The sequence below is a fragment of the Ammospiza caudacuta genome, chromosome 3, assembly GCF_027887145.1.
Source record: "Ammospiza caudacuta isolate bAmmCau1 chromosome 3, bAmmCau1.pri, whole genome shotgun sequence".
NCBI lineage: Eukaryota > Metazoa > Chordata > Aves > Passeriformes > Passerellidae > Ammospiza > Ammospiza caudacuta.
In genome coordinates this window covers 57,800,045-57,817,643 of record NC_080595.1, presented here as the reverse complement: position 1 = coordinate 57,817,643, position 17,599 = coordinate 57,800,045, and the positions used below count along the sequence as shown (strand labels likewise).

Genomic DNA, 17,599 nt, shown 5'->3' with positions numbered 1-17,599 from the left:
TGGCATCTATGAGTGATTACTGTAACTTGGGCTTCTTGCCCTCTATACCTACAGGATGCTCTTTATAACTCTGGTATGATGTAAGAGTCCCCATAGCCTAGGGACCAGGAGAGTTTCACACAGTTAGGATCCATAGTGCTGTTACACCAGAGCTTGCCTGCAGTCTGTCAACTGCAGGTTTTGGATTATCTTTGCTCATTTAGAATTGTGACATTGACTAATTGTGGAAGTTTGAATCTGTGTTCATAGCAAAAGGCACTTTGTACTTTCACCTTCAAAACAATAGATTTTTTTAAAGTGATACTGCAGACTATAAAATATTCACATGAAATGATGACATTTCTGTTGTTTAGAAAACTACAAAAATCTTTTACTTTCCCCAAAGTACAGGATTCTACATGATTTGCACAAGTTCTAGTCATATCAGCAGTGATAGCATATCTAATGGTCTCTAGTAAATGCTGAGTGTTGAGTGGGAAATGAGGTTTTAGTTTTCTCCAGACAGGCAGAGGTCCACATTTCCTAACAGAGCATTTCTAGTCTTGGACAGAAGAAAAATGGGTTGAATGGATATAGTTTCTCAAGAAAGTCTTGAGACTATAGCTGATGAGGAGTACTGATGTTGCAACTTTCCCCTGGGAAGGAGAGATCCAGTTCTGGCAACGTAGCCTAGTAAGGTTTTTGTGCAGGCTATCAGAGGACACTGTCTGTTACATCTGCACATTGTTCCTTTTCCCCGTGTTTCTGTCAATGGAAACATCATCATAGATTCTTTGGGATCTACCACACCTTCCCTTCTGGGTGACATTCTCTCCAGCTTTCATCTGATAGGTAGAGGATATTACAAGTATAGAAGACTTCTATACTTGTAATACTATGAACAGGAGAGTTGCTGTTGTTGTTTTTATTTTCTGTAAGCTATTCTGTGGTAGATGTTAATGTACAGAGAATAATGATACATTGAAAAATATCACATTCAGACTAATGATGTACTCAATATGTTGGTTTACCTGAGTCTTCCATGATCTTAGATATTGCCTGGAGTATTATTAGATTAATACTTCTGATGGGGTTTTTTTGTGCTGCTAGCAAAAAATGATGCAATCTAAAAATGAATTATAGCTGGATGGTAGAGTAATGCAAAGATCTAATTCCATTTTCAGTGTGGTTCATTTAATGTATAATAGTTGTAGCAGAATAAAAATTCTGGCACCGAACACATCACCATTAACTAAAATATTTTACATCCCTAAAGTGCATTTTCTGAAGGTCTTTGCATCTGCAGTGTATAAAATTTACTAAGCAATTCCAAAATTACATATGCAGATTCTTGAAATCTCAGCTTACCACAATTGGTATCTATTTGCTCTGCACCACTTATCTGAGTTAACCATGAGGGCAAAGTTTAAGGGACTACATCTCAGAATTTTCAGTTCAATTTTTTCCTCATTCTGCATGTCCAAATATGACATATGGAATAAATCACCCAATCTGTTAAACAAATCTCTTTTTTATACCAGTTTATGAAGAATGAAGGATTTTTGTTGCTTTTAATGACATCTGGAACCTCTGAAGCACTTAACATACATTACTTTGTATTTGACCCTCAGATGTTCTATCTAGTCCACCTCTGAGATCAAATAAAAAGCTTTATTGGAAGGAGAGAGGGAGGAAAAGGATTGCTATTAGATCATGGTGTTTACTGTACATATCCTTAAATACAAAGAGATATAATTAAATTATCTTGAAAGTATGGTCAATTTAGCTACTCTTATTCAGCCAATTGTGCCTTCAGTGAAGCATGCACAACTCTCATTGAACTAAACAGAAATTTCATGTGTTTATCTGAGGACAAGATTTAACTCTCTCTTTTTCTGCATGCCTGTACAGGATAATAATAAAATTGGAGCTTGCTGCTAGCAGTTAAACATTTTGATTAACCAGCCTATCATGATAAAATCAAAGGGTCAAATCCTGGCCTTTCTGCCCACAGCAAAGAGAACAGCTTTACAGGCAGATAACCCAGAATTCTGCCCCTGACCAAGGCTGGGGCTCTTCTTGCCACCGCTTGTCTTGTGCTGTTCCAAGTTATTCAGAACCCCTAATTCAATTTCATGATGTCTTTGTGGACTAAAAAGGCACAGGTTGTATAAAAATTAGAGTAGAGACCACACATGTGCTTGCATTTTATTTTGTTTTTAAGAATGGTTATAAACGTCAAAGAAGAACTTGGATGACTTGGACCATTTTTTATCTTAGCTGGAAGCCTACAATCTTCAATTTAATATTATTTCCTTCCTAGTACTTGCATTAAGTCTGGATTTAAACAATCTGACTAAAAACCGAAAAAAGACATTTGATGGAAGTTTGATTTTCTGTAATTTCTGAAGTACAACACAGAGGTATCAGCTAGACCTCTTTTGAAGATAGGCATCTACTTCCCTGAAAACTTAATAATTTACACAAAAATGTGACTCAGGTCACCAAAGCCATTCACATAATTTACCAAGAATGGGTTGAAAATGGAAAGGCTTGCTAGTATTTTTAGCTATAGATTTTTCAGTGCTTGTCAGAAGCCAAACACACCTGGCATCACTATACTTCTTTCTGCACTTTGCATGTTTTTAAAGAAGAATGCATTGCTGGAGTTTTTAAGGAGCAGGAATCACCATTTCAAACAGGAATCACCATCTCAAGCAGGAATCACCATTTCAAACAGCCTAACTCCAGGCAACCTTGCTGTCCTTCCCCTGTTTTCCCTTAATTGCTTAAACTTTATTAATATCATAATTCAAAGGTTGATGGATCAAAATATCTATATGACCCTTCTGCAAACACTAAAAAAATGCAAGCAATTTCTTATTTAAGATAAGCCCAACATATCAAAGTTAAGAAAGAAAAATGCCCCCAACACTCCCCACTTCAGAAAATGTATGAATATGCTTTTTTGAGAGGGTAAAAACAGTACAGTAAGAAGTAGGGTAAAAACAGTAAAAACAGAGGGTAAAAACAGTACAGTAAGAAGTAGGTGTTGTAGAAAATATTATTACTATCTCTTGTGGTGTCTTTAAGTTTCAAGCCACTGTGTCTCAACTGAAGTCTCTTTCCAGTACAAAGCACAGAATTATTTGCACTGATCAAACTGAGAGTGCATGAAACTCTGATTTTATTCTAGCAGAGTTACGGGTCTATAAGGAAGATTTATTAGTGGCTGAATAACTCCTAGACAGCTCTTATCACAGACAGGCATGCAGAATGCAGGAAGCCAAACTAAGCAGAATTCCCTTTACTGAATTTTCAATGATGCCCTTGATTATAGATAGCATTGTTTACTCTCTCTCTCTTCCCTCCAACTTCCCTCTTCCACTAGTCTCTAATTATATTCCTTTATGACCTGACCAATTAAAGCCTGCTCTTGAATTTGTATTAGAGATGATGAAAAATTAAAGGCACAGATGTACTCTTTCCAAGGCCAGACACACCTCAGCTGAGCTAGCTGCCTGTTAGAAGCCAGACAATACTAATGTTGCACTGATATTTTTAGCACACTATTAAATAAATATGCCAGAATAACACCACCTGGCAAGCCAAGATGAATACATGTTGCTTTAATAATAAAGGAGTTCACAATTTTATATTGTGAGGCTAAGCTTACTGATCTGATCTTCAAATTGGCTTAACTTCTTGCTACCACATTTAGCCTATTGATCGTACAAGATTGTACATCCATTTAACTGAGAATTACTAAATTGCAATAGGCTAATAGGAGTTGACTATGTTTTTGTGTAATAAAAGGCAGTATAGGTAGTACTAGGATAAATAATGTGCCAGTTGAGAGGAAAATGGCATCTATTTACACCTCATTTTAACACTGTTAGATTTTATTGAAAAGGATTCAGTGTACTTGTGGGTACCACTCTGAAGTGTTGCTTTTCTGTCACAATGTGTTCTGTAGACTTTTTTTTCTATGAACTTAAAATTGAATTTCAGGAAATTGAGTTTCTGGCCATTCTTTACACAAGTCTAACGCTATTCAGTGATGTAGTGTTTTTCCAAATATGATAAATGTTTCTCGCTTGACTGTTGAGGAAACAGGAATTCATAGGTTGTCATGCTTTGTTTATTAGACTTCCTTGTGTTCTGTTTTCTTTCTCAAATATCTCATCAACTATTTTTCTATTTTATATTTTAGGAAAAAATAAACCAACCAACCTAAATAACAACCCAGAAACGAACCTTTGATTTCTCCCTAGAGAGTGATTTAAATGAGAATTATATGAGCATGCTTTCTGTCATTTCACGTTGGCTTCTGTGTCTTTTTCCTTGAAATTAGTGAAACCATTAAAGTAATCACTTTTCTGATAGACTTGCACTTCCCAAACTGTCGACATTAATACACTAGCAAACATTTTAATATTAATGTAAAAACCAAAAACATAAGAGGTTTGACTGCGAAGTTTTGCTTTCTTTTTGGAACATGACCTATTATACAGCAAGTAAAGTTGGTTATTTTATATTCCTGGGTTTTTTTATTAATTAAAGAAGCAATGTTGCTTCTCTAGGAACCTGTTCTGTAGTGAAACTGAACTCTGATGAATGAGTGGGCATGACAGATAAGTAATTCATCATAATACACTGCAAGATGAATGTTTATATCCCATAGCCTTCCCCTTGGAATTCTTTAGCATGACATACAGAAGACAAACTTTAGCTATTGGTTCCTGTTGGCAATCCTGACTTCAAATTCTTGTCTCATGGCATGAGGACATTAACAGCCTACACACACAAAAGCAGCTCCCTCACACAGGCTGGAAAAGATATTGGGACCAGAATTCACCCTGACAGCCTGGGGGTAGAACAGTTACCCTGCAATGCCTCATGTTTGCAAATAGCCCTGATTAATTCCTCTGTCTCCTCCCCTTTTTCTAAGAGAACTATCTATCTAAGAGATCTATCTATCTATCTATCTATCTATCTATCTATCTATCTATCTATCTATCAATCACAGACACCTTTCCATCTCTGTGTGCTCATGTCCTTCTTCACACTGGCTTTTGTTCATTCCTCTCTGTACATCCTTTTTCCTCAAGCTATCTCCTGTTCCCCTCATGTCTCCTGAATTCCTACAAACTTCTCCAGGTCCTTTTACTACTTAGAGAACAGGAAGGTGCCATGTCTTTTTCCCAGCCGGGTGAACGAGCACCTCAGTAAGTCACCAGGGCCAACAGAACAGAAAAATTTTTATCTCAAGTTGCTGTTTTCCCCTCAAGAGAGCCATTAGTTTCCTGGATCAATCACCTACTTAAAATAAATATCTAGAAATCCATTGTTTTTGAGACACCTGCCTCTCTCAAATTCAGATTAAATTTATTACCTGGTTGAAAAATTAGTGAAGATGTATTGGTGGGCAGATTTGTGGTGTGACTCATAAGCGTATTTCCTTACAGAATCAGACAGTAATGCTATGTCATGTCCCCAAACATCTACCCTCAGGGATTCAATAAAAGTTATTTACACTAAATTTTAAGGGCACACAAATTGTTCGGATTAACTAAGTGGCAAATGGTGTTTACTATTCAAATTGAAAGTTTATTTCCTTAACAGTCAAACTCTTCTCAAGACAAAAGATTACAAATGGTTAATCAGATGGGACTCCTACACACATTTAAAGCTGCAGTCAACAGTCAACAAATGATTGCCCTAAAATATCACATCTCAGAGCTGATGGGGATTACAGCGTTAGGCAGAATCACTATGAAATTCAAAACAGTTCAAAGACAAAGAAGAAAAAAATAAAACCAAAAGAGCTTACTTGCATTTAGCGCTATTCCATAGGCAACCATCTTGTGAAATGTGATGTTTTTGTCAAGCTGTCTCCTCAGTGCTCCTCCACAGTACTTGGTGAAAAAGCAGAACTTGTTTTATATCATTCTTATTGGTGTTTACATCTCACATTTTGGAGAGGAGAAGAGTTCAGTACATTTGAAAATGGAATGCTGAAGGTATTCAGTGGAAGTTTTGGGTTAGTTTTAGGACTCAAGTAACTTTCCTGAGTGGCACTCCAGGGTTTCTGAAGCTATTCATCCTATATAGGGGCTCAAAAAAGGGTTTGATAAAGCTCTGCTACACTTAGCTGTGATTTGTGAGTGGTTTATCTGAGCTGACATCAACTCATTTGCAGGTGTAAGGACACCAGGCTGGGCCACCACTGCTTTGTCAGCTTAGCAAAACAGAGCTGAAGTGCTGGCAAAGCCGGCTTGCAATGAAAACATTTTCTCTGCTTTCAGGAAATGCACACCCCGGGAGGGTGAGGCTGTCTAGACCTCAGGTGGCTGCATGCTGATGTGTTACTGAGCCATGCTCCCAGTATTGGAAGGGCTCAGCAGTGATGTGCTCACGGCCAGCTGCGTGCCCCGGTGCGGAGCCAGCCTGGGGCCGGCTGCACTGAGCCAAAACTAACACATTCTGCTGGAACCCAGACAGCACTCATGGACAGCAGGGTTCAGGCTCTGGGTGGTGGTGTGGGTGTCTGGATTGCTCACATGACCTGGCATGGCGCCGTGCCAAAGATCCTGGCATGTATCCATGTTGTTTCCCAGCTAATAAGTCTTCCAAAAATCTGGAGCACCACAGGATATTATGTCAATACACAGCACCTCCTTGGAGAGGCACTGGATCCAGCCCAGTGCTGGCCATGCTGGAGCAGTCAAGTTGCTCTGTACCATGCTCCTCAAGAGCAGAATATTGTCCAGAATAGCCAAATATTATCTGTGAGAAGAGTTCCAGTTCTCTGAGTTCTTACTCAGCATCTAAGTGGGCATGCATATATTCTGTGCTGATTCGTAAACTGATTCAGAAGCCCAGGACACTTTTTCTCTTTTTTTTTGGTAAATGTTCAACTTGTGATCTCAAACAATTATTTAGGTGTTGATTCTCAATCTGAAGACTGCTTAATATCTAAGCTTAACAATCACAGAAACAAAAAATGGCAGAACTGAAATAAGAACCATCTTACCATAAAATAACTGTATCTTACCATCTCTAAATTCCTGTTGTTCCTGGAGTCATGAAGTGATCAGTGATTTTTTTACGCACACATGTGGCATTGGAATTGCTCTGACTGTAATAATTCAATGCAAGTTGAAGTTATAGCTAAAGCCTTCAGTACTTCCTATGCATGATTCCAAGGTTAGTGTGAATGTCTGTTACAAAAATGCATTTACCTCAAATGAAGACCTGGGTTGTGGCCACTCAGGCAGAAGCATTTAAACATGTTCACTATTATCCTTAGAACATTTTTATCTATCTGAACATTTTATTTCTCCAATTTTCACTTTGCAGCTATAGAGAATACACATGATGGATATGAATTTTCTCCATTTGGCCAAGTGGCATTATTATGTCCCTCTTTTGTGGCTTCTCACTTTTCTCTTCATGACACCATGCTATGCAGCAGCTGCCGAAATCAGTGTTGCATTTAGAGCACTGTGTTAAACAAGTCATTTGTTTCTCTTCAGTCATGAATACTGACAATTTAAATGGTAATAACTAGGCAATAGTGTACAGGCTTCTCTATAAAAAATTAAAATTCCTTGGAAAATGTTTGATATGGATAATACTGCTGAACTACAGAAATAAAAAAAAGAGAATAATATGGCTATTTGAGAAATGGTACTTACAATGCTTGCTCCTCTTAAGAATGAAATAAGGTTTCTACAGACTGGTAACAGGATTAGCATGCAGTTAAAATTAAGGCACGTTGCAGAAGCTCTTGCCCAAGCCAGGGTTGACTGTACATATAACAGCATAAAGAAATTAAATTACAAGCTTGGTATAGGAAGAGCCAAAGAAAGAAAATACTATATTAATATAATGCTCTTATATGGGAAAATTACTGTTGAAGCATCAAAAGTTTTATGAAGGATGTAAATAAAATCAGACTATGAATACATTCATCTTGTGAAGCTCTTTAACAATCAAACACATACTTACTCCCAGCATAATCCGTGTATAAATGTAAGCATTGTCATCTTCATACCAGTGGAAGGTATCAATAAACAAATAGAAGTTCAGCCCCAGCCACACCAGCTACAAAGCAGAGAGGCTACAGATTAGTGACATTTACAATATTTTTTAATACAATATTTTAAAATTTTAATAGCTTATAAAACTGGCTATGGTTATAGTTTTAAGAGAATCTGAGAGATGTTTCAGAATCAGTGTGCAATGCAGTTCTTGCTCACAGATGATAGAAATCAAAAATGCCTGCTGGAGTGTGGCTGTATTTTAGCAAATTCAGGGTTACAGTCCTACCCCCAGATCTCGAGTAAAGGAGATAAATGATGTTTACTGTGTCATGGTAAACTTGCTTTTAAGCACAGGTCTTAACCTGGTCTCTAAAAAGGAAATAAATGCTAAAATTAAAAAATCATAGGAACTGAGGGAATTAAGAGCTAAGGAAATTCTTTTCTCTGCTCTCCATATACAAATCACCAAACTGTCTAAAACGAAATCAGAATATAATTTCAATTATAATTGCAAACCCCTGCTCCCTTTACCTGAGGATTAAAGTACATTGATTTAAAAATAATTAAAAGTAAAACACTAAGACTTTAAAGGTTTTTAAGACTAGTTATAAAAAGGCTGCTGAATATTTTATAGCAAGTTTTACATTAAGCTTGGGAGTATTACTGTAAGCAAACCATAAAATGTCTTTTAAACAAGCTTAAAATATTTATATATATCAAATTAGAATTTTAATGCTAAAAATACTCACTAGTAACAGCACTGAGAGTTTTTCATTCAAAATCCAGCATCCCATCCTGAGTGTCTCTCCCTATGCTAGCAGCAGCTGACTCTTGCATTTCAGTGTAACCTGAGTTCCCTGTCCATTCCTTTGGCTTTTCTACCGACTCTTTTTGTCTTTAGTTTTTAATAAGCACCTAATGGGAGCATGAGTTCTCTCTAGGAATTTTCTAATTAAAGACTGCCTGACAAGAACAGATCACCCAAGTGACATGTCTCATGATTTGTGTAAATAAAATGCTGGTCATTGTCCAGTCCTTTTTCTCTGCAGAGTTATTTCTCAGCAAATGAGAGATGCTGTCATTAAATTGTCCTCTTGTACTATCATGTGTTTGGGTGGGGGTTTTTCCCTTTGTTTTTGTCTTTTGAACAGGGTGCAACATTTCTTCATGATTTGTCTTTTAATGCAGTAGCACACGGCAGCATCCCTGATGTGTGTATAATATGAGAATATGTCCTGGTGAGGGCACTGCATTTACCCTTGGTTCCCCTTGTGAGAAGCTGTGCAAATTCTGCCTGTAGTAATCTCGTTCTTTCTCTAGTAAAACCATTTCCTTAAGGCTTTCCTGACTTGCCTGTGAAGGAGACTCTTCTGTGACAAAATAACTGAAAATTTCTGAAAGCTGAAATGCTCTCAAGCTCAGCTACTTTTTAAACCAGTGCTAATGGCCTTTAATATGAGTTAGCAGAACCATGAGAGTGTCATTACAAATGCTTTGAATACAAGCATTTACGAGGGATTTGCTTTGAGCTTTATTTTCCTTGGATGGCAAAATTAAGAGTTATTTAACAAACTTTATGGCAAGCCATGTGCAGAAATTGGCCCCTGTCCATTATGTAACCTGATATAGGCTGTCCCCCCAACCACTCCCTTTATGGCAGCTTTGCTGGTGCAGGGGCTAACAAGCTAGTGAATTTTGCTGTGTTTTTCAGAGGTCAAAAGATGAGGAAATAAGGGCAAAGGAAAGAAGAATGTGCAGATGGTAAGGAGAAATACTAGTAAGGTCAGATGCCAATTTTAACTACTTTAAAAAAAAAAAAAAAAAAGAGGGAGAGAAAATCCACTATCTGGATTAGCTGCACTTCAAAGGGAAATGCAGCACTGCGATGTTCGGCTTTGAAGTTCAGCCGATCTAGACAGCAATTTTCTAAACTGAGTTAAAACTGGCATCTGAAATAGATTTTTTTTTTCAGAGTACAGCAGATTCATATGCTGGTTTAGGCTCCAAAATTTGTCTGGATCAGCAGCTGTACTTCAAAGCATCACAGCTCAGTACAGCATTTGACTTTGAAGTGCATGTGCTCCAGATGCCAGTCCTCTTAAAGGAGCCAATGAATCAACTGCACTTTAACTTTTGTCTGTTGAAACAGCTATGCTTTTTCTCATATATAATGGTAATGTGTGTGGTCTCGAGTATAGCATCTCTCAATAAAAACATAAAGTTAACAGAAAAGCTCTTTTTTTTGTACAAAGGACCTGGTCAACATCATTTTATTATACTGATTTGCAGTGATCTCAGCCAATTTCTAGCACAAATGATTCAGACAAGACTCAGGAAAGAACACTTTATTGATTAAAGATGTAATAATATTCCATTTTGTTATTGTTTTATCATTATGAGCTACAACTGCCCTAAAAAGACATAGAAAAAGGATTAAAAGGGCTTTATTCCAGCATTTGGGTAGAAAGCAGTGCTGGCCATGCTGACTTCCTATGCAAGAGACAAGCAACTCTGTCATTAGCTTAAAAGGTCAGTTTTTGCATGGAAAGAGGTTTATGAGGTGCTGAATTGTTCCATATAAGTATCTCAGCATTAATGTCAATGTTTGTATCAATTACTGCTACAGACCTCAATCACTGTTAGCTCTATTCTATTTGACAGCAACCTCTGTCTGAGATTGCTAGTAATTTTTTCAAAGTACTTTGAACAGTGTTTACCCTTTGCAAGACTAATTATTAGCATGAGACTGCACACACATACCTACACATATTTCATTTTGCTAGGCTATCTTATTTTTACTATTAGATATGCCTGCCTTGTTTCTCAAAGGCAAAATCATTTCAGTTGGCTCTGAACTCTGCCCTAGGCCTTTCATAGTTTTCCTGCTCTTGGCTTTTTGTCTGTGAGTAACCTGGGTGAACTTTCTAAGCTTCTCTCTGTGACTTTCAGAGATGGATTTAGGTAAACAACCGATCCTGAGACTCAGAGTGCTGTAAGTTTTCAGACCTGCTGAAGCCATTTAATTGCTGACTGTATCAGAGGATTTGCTTTGTATCAGTCTGTACAAAGTGGCAGCACTGCTGTGTTTTCTGATTTTTACATTATTTTGGCTTAATATTTCACAAAAATGTTCAAGAAGCACAAGGCAGATTTGGTTTTGATGAATGAAGAAGATAAGCAATATATTGAATAAAACATTCACTTTTGTAAATAGAGAAACTGCTGAAGTTAATTAGAGATCAAACCCTTTTTTTTTTTTTTTTTTGTTTTGTTTGGGGTTTGTTTCTGGGTTTTTTTTTAAGGTTTTGTTTGTTTGGTTGTTTTTCCCTATGAAGACAACTTTGAGGGAGCAGAGGCCAAGGTTCATCATTGGTTATTCTGTAGTGCTGATTCTAGCTTTACAAAAGAACACTGAATTTCCATAAACAGTGGCTGAGTGACTAGTAGCATTAAAAACCAGCTATATAATTTTTAGAGATTTTCTCATAGTGGGGCTTTATTTTTTATATTTAACTGCCTCATTAATGTTAATGGATTTTTTTTTCTTTTATAAACTGCACTCACATTATGGATGGGGGAACTGTTTTGCAGTTTGAGAACATTCATAAAATCCCCAAAGCTCTAAAATACTGATGTAATTCCAGCCTTGTTAGTGCCAGAGATTCAAAAATCATCAGAATGTTCTAAAATTTATGAAAGTAAAAAGTAGAGAGTGTGCAGTTTGGGGGACAGTACTGAGACTTCAAGGGCATCTGGCTTCCCATTTGCAGATTTTTGTCAGTAACAGTGGGTTTTATTTTTTAATAAAATATTAAAAATCTTGGCCCTAAGCGTGGGCTTGAGCAACAACAAAAAAATGCAGTTACCAAAACACTTGTGATGCAGCTGGCAGAATTATCAAGAGTATTGCAAGTATTGACTACATCCACAAACTCAGTCATTTGTCAAAAGGCACAAAATTGAGAGAAAAACTTCTGTTTCTATCCGGAAAAGTAGAATAAAGCTTCATAACCCCATTAAAAAGAAGAAGAAAATTGTTCTGGTTGTAAATTCAGGTCCTCTTGAACTCCATTAGCCAGAGCAATAAAACAGCTCCTGTCCCTCTGTTAGCAGACCTGATACTGGTATCAGGGATATCTCACATGATGGGCACTGCCAGGGTCTGGAATCACAGTGTATGCCAGGGATGCCTACAGAATCAAGAGCAGGAGTCAATAGCAAAGCAAAAATGCAAAGGGTCTGGGATTAAAATCATGTTGGAGGCTAAAAGGGAGTGTGGAGTGTGCTCCCAGTGTGGGAGCAACTATTGTTTCTTCCTAAAACAAGGCTCAGCACCCTGTTTGCAGACTCTAGCACATTCCTCAAGCCAATAGAAAGGGTTATCAGTGAGAAACATAACAGTTCTGTCTTGGGAGATAACCAGTTCCTAGAAAAAATATTAATATTTGAATCCAGATATTTTCTCTCTCAAGGGACTCTTTTATTGCCATGCTCACACTGTAATCAAAATATATTCAGGAGCAATTTCAGATGTTCAAAAGCTATTTGTTTCAGTAAGTGCCAAAATCTCCCAGCTCTTGACTGTGCATCTCCAGAAATAAAGTATCATACTTTCCTAATTACATGTGCAAAATTCTAGTTTTCCCACAAGAGCAGTTTTATACCTTAATAACAGGAAACAATCCTTCAAAGCAGCTGAAATCTTGTACAAATAGATGTGTCCACAGGTTACTCAGAAAAAATTTCCTCTTAGCTATTTTGTAGGCAGCATACTGTGGAAAACAGTTTGAGTTTAGAAAAGGGAAGAACAAGGAGCAGGATGAGTAGCATCCATCATTTACATCCCCTAGAGCCAGGGCATCACCAACACAATGGAAAAATTTTTGAGAGAGATTCCATATGAGTATAAAAGGGTTCTGGTGCACATCAGCACACAACCAATTCTTTAATACTACTGCACATATCTAATCCTCTCCATGCTCTCTAGCATTGGTCAGATTAAGGAGGAGACCTGGTGACAAAGGACATGGCAAAGATGAGGAGTTCAGACCCTTTTCCACCTTAATTTTGACTGGTAAAACTGACTTTCAGTTATTCCAGGGCCCTGAAGCAACCTGGAAAGTCTAGAGTACAGAAGGTGATCTTTTGGTGAAGGAGAATCAGGTTAGGGAACATTTCAGCTAACTGGTCCTATGCAAGTTTTCAGAACACACTCAGGAGTGCTGACCTGGCTGGTGTCACTGTGACAACAGTCTCCATCATCTCTGAAAGGTCAAAGCTGCTGGGTGAGCTCCTAAGGGCTGGAAGAAAAAAAGTGTCCCTTGTTCCTGCGAGAAGGAGCATCTGGGGAACCTGAAGTGGCAGCCTCAGCTCAGTCCTGAGGAAGATGATGGACTGAATCTACCTGGAAACCATTTTGAGACAATATGGGAACTGTCAGCATGACTTTACAACAAGCTGGGCTACCCAGGGTATGAAAGATGTGCACTTGCTGGAATGAGTCCAGTCAGGGCCACAAAGATTATTAAAGGCCTGGAGCATCCATCCCTCATGAGGGGGAAAGCTGAGAGACTGTTCAGCCTGGGGAAAGAGCAGCAGCCTGAGGGGGATCTTGTTAATGTGCATAAATACCTGATGGGACGGTCCAAACAAAATGAAGGCAGACTGTTCTCAGAGATACTCAGGGTCAGAGGCAGTGGGCTCAAACTGGAGAATGGGAAGTTTTGTCTGAACATCAAGAAACTCTTAATGTGATGGTAACAGGCACAGATTGCCCAAAGAGATTATGTCCTTGGAGATACTCAATAACCATCTGAACACAGTCCCCAGCAACCTGGTTGTAGAGGACCCAGCTCTGAACTCTGAGAAGGGAGGTGGAACAGGGAGATTTCCAGTGGTCCCTTTCAATATCAGACATTTTGGATGTCTGAATTTTCCATTTAGTTTACCAGAACAAAGTGAAGGGAGAGTTCTGAAGTTCCTTACCCTAGACTATGTGCATATTTAATTTAACTAAATTAATTTGTCTTTCGTTAAAATTTTCATGAAGAAGTTATTAGATTAGTCTGATTTTATTTCTGGTCTAATTCAGAACTTTGTGATCTCATTAGCAGTCCGTTTTTACGAGGAGAATATGTTTTGGAGTGCTAGATTGAGTATTTTCAGTGGAATATTTTATGACAATTTTGGTTGATGCAGTGTTAAATTTTTCACTGGACACACCAAAAATAGCAAGAAGGACACAGAGGTATTTAAGAGACTTCATATACCTTTAAAATGAACAGCAATGACACAAATAAAGACTTCAATTTAATTACTATAAGGTCTTGTGTATAGGTGTGTTTTTATGACTGTGTGCTACAAATCATTTTTCAAAAAACACATAATCATGCAAATTCCTTATTTGCATAGTAGTAAAATTACCAGAGTTGATAAAATGGTATGTTATCTGAGTGGTTTTCAGTGAATGATTTCTCCTCATTTAGACTTTATATTTTTTCCTAAATTCATTCTGAGATTATTATTAAACCCTATTTCATGTTAAATTAAAAATGAAATACAGGTTGCCCAGCATAGGAGCATTAAAAGGTCACTCCTATGTACTTCTTGGTGTCAGTAATCATGTGCACATGCAGGAAGAGTAGCAATATGTACAACCTTTCCAGATGGCTGTTCACAAGTGTGCCCAGAACAGAGGTCAAGAGCTAAGAGTTCACCTAGTTGAAAGCATTTTTCTAGGATGTTCAAAGGGGAAATTGTATTTTAAAGTAATTACAGCCCATCATTTTTAACACTGCAGTATAGCAATGTATAAAAGCATAAGCTGTAAGTGTTCTGGACTTATTTCTCTACCAGTAAAATGTTATTTGCCTCTATTACCTGAAATTCAAATAAGTCGGTGGCACTGTCTATAAAGTATCTCTCTGTTGTGGGAAGAAGCCATGAAGAGGCATAGGCAGGGGTGAGTAATGAGGATTGAATACATGAATGAAGAAACAATGAATAAAGAAAAAATAGGAGGATGACATATTTAAAAAGTATTTTCATATTTTAAGCAACAAGGCTCTTGGGAGCAAAGCTTTCCAATGGATGCCTTTCTCGTTTCAACACTTTCTCCCCACATATTTCTCCCCCATCCTAAATCTATTCTAAAAGCAGTGGTTTTGCAACTAAGAATAATTAGTTCTATGCCAGACTTCTCCAATGTCTCATGCCAATGATGCAAGTAAGTAAGAAGCCTTGCAATTTGTGTCACATTTGATTTAACTTGCTGTGGACAAAGAAACAAATGAAGTTTTAGGATAAAAGCCTTAGTGGCTGCATATGTTTAAACCATCTCATTATTTGGTCCTTGCATTTAAATTGTGAGTCGTTCCTTCTAATGAGACCCTGATTTCATTCATTTGCCCCTGTAATGGAGTAATTCCTAAGCAGTGGGGGCATAAGGCTAAGCATGGAGAATGAAGCAGTGGACCAGCTCAGGTTCTTTTTTCACCTTTGGGTGTGGTGTGGGGACTTCTTCCTCCTATCCACAGCATAGGCAGGCTGGCTCCCTGCCGCGCTTTATAAAGAAAGAACACAAGCAGCAAAATCAGCTCCTATCAGCGTCCCTGCTGATGCAGCACCTCCAGCAGCAGCCCCCACTGCCCTGGCCCCATTTCCCACCCACGCCTGCCCTCCACAGGCATTCCCCTCAGCAGCATTCCGGGAAGTCACCCCTTACATCATCTTGCTCCTAATTTAGATTAACGTTGCAAGTTCTTCAAGGCTGTGAGATGCCTGCAATTTCTGTGGACCTGTAAATTTGCCTCATTGTGAGTATGAACATAAAGGTAATGGCAAGGATGTGGTGATTATAGTGTTTAATCTATGCCTGTTTGTACTGTAGTTGCAACTTAAGCTAATGAATTCAGGTTCTTTAAAGTCTTTCCCAATGTAGTGCTTTAAACCAGAAGATATTAAAGTTGGTTTATATTCAGATATTGCTCATTTCAGATCTTGTAAAGGTTCTAACAACTGCCTATGGTTTGAGAATAAAAAAATTAAAAGACACTTAAAGGACTATAAGTAAAGTGCTACTAATTTAAAAGTTGAGTAACATTTTTATACTGTATTTTATAGAAATATAACCTTGAGGGAAGCCTATTTACAAATCATGCTAGTTTTAAAATTGTTTTAACAGCAATTTGGTTCCAATGTTCTGTTTCATTTGGTTCAATATTCATTTCATTGTATTTGAATTCTATGCACTTTATTATATAATTTTTAATTCCTATAATAATATACTTTTATTATATAATAATGTATTTTTCATTCAAAACATACACTCATTTTTGGTGGCTCTTGCCATGCTTAAAGTGCTGTTCAAATATTTCTATTTAGTCTTAATATCAAATTCTGTAAGACAAAGATGTGCTATTTTTAAAAGAAAAATCAGAAGGGGAGTTTAAGTGACTTTTTGAAGAGTAACAACAAATATGAACAGGTTGTGACTCATGAGCAGTTTATAAGTCTTTTTGCTATTTGTATGCTGTTTTGAAAAAGCTGAAACATTTTTCATATGTGACATAAAAATTCCACTCTCAATTGTTATAGTAAAGAAAATGTAATATGTAATCACTAGACTCAAATGTTTTTTAATGTGATTAGATAGATCACTTGAGAGAACGACGGCAAGAAACAAAAAGCCGGATGACAAGAGATTTATTGCTTAATTTATGATTTGTCTTCTAAAGATTTTTGAGCCCATGTAGCATTAATACTTTTTAAATGGGAAACTGCTACCATAGCTTGTGAGGGCTGCTCCAGCATCCCTGACCTGACATTATGGCTGATACTGGCTTTGGAGACTGAGAACTTTCCCTGGAACAGGGAGTCTGTTCATCCCCTGCCCAGCCTGGGGAGGAAACACCAGACACGTTCACACGCTGTTTAATCCTGCAGCCTGGGCCATTTCAAACAAAATGCACTCTGAATGTCTGTTTATATATGTAAGAATAAAATTGTATGCACAGCATGAAGCTTTGTTTCCTGGTGTGCAGCGACTTGAGAAAAGTTTGTGGTTTTGAGCATAAAACTGACTCTTTCTGAATTCCTATTACAGTGGGCGAAACAATGGCTAAATGGTTGTGAGAGCCCTGAGTAGGAGTAGGAATATGACCTGATTTATTGCATGGTAAAATCAGTAGAGGAAAATGCACCAGAGCCAGTAGTCAAAAATCACATAGAAAAATTGGTAACAGTAGAGAAGATGGCCACAAAGATCAGGGCTGAAGACATTGCCATCCTTTGAAAAACTTCACTTCTAAATATTTTTCACCCTCTTCCCAGGAACAGTGTTCAAGATTGTCAGCTTTCAGTTGACAAATAAATGAACCACACCCTAGACCTTGTTGTGATGACAGCCTTGAAAATATAAATCAAGAGTAAACTGATCTAGTGGTGGTTTCCAGACCTTAAAGACATCATGGAATGATTGCTGAGGAACATGAAGTGTCCTACACATATGAATGAACTATCAAACCTACAAATGACAGCCTATGGTACATTGAAAACTGAAACTGCATGGACAA

The 17,599-nt window shown here is 37.6% G+C and overlaps 1 protein-coding gene across 1 annotated transcript in view; it reads right to left on the bottom strand.

Annotated features, from left to right (window-relative positions):
* NOX3 (NADPH oxidase 3) overlaps window positions 1-8,821 on the bottom strand; it is a 38,402-nt gene extending 29,581 nt beyond the window's left edge. Inside the window, exons 1-4 of the mRNA XM_058802281.1 lie at window positions 8,777-8,821; window positions 7,993-8,088; window positions 7,680-7,790; window positions 5,813-5,897 (exon numbers count right to left, since the gene is read on the bottom strand). Of these exons, the coding sequence (XP_058658264.1) occupies window positions 5,813-5,897; window positions 7,680-7,790; window positions 7,993-8,088; window positions 8,777-8,821 (337 nt within the window). The remainder of the gene's footprint in view (window positions 1-5,812; window positions 5,898-7,679; window positions 7,791-7,992; window positions 8,089-8,776) is intronic.
* Between the last annotated feature and the right edge of the window lie 8,778 nt (window positions 8,822-17,599).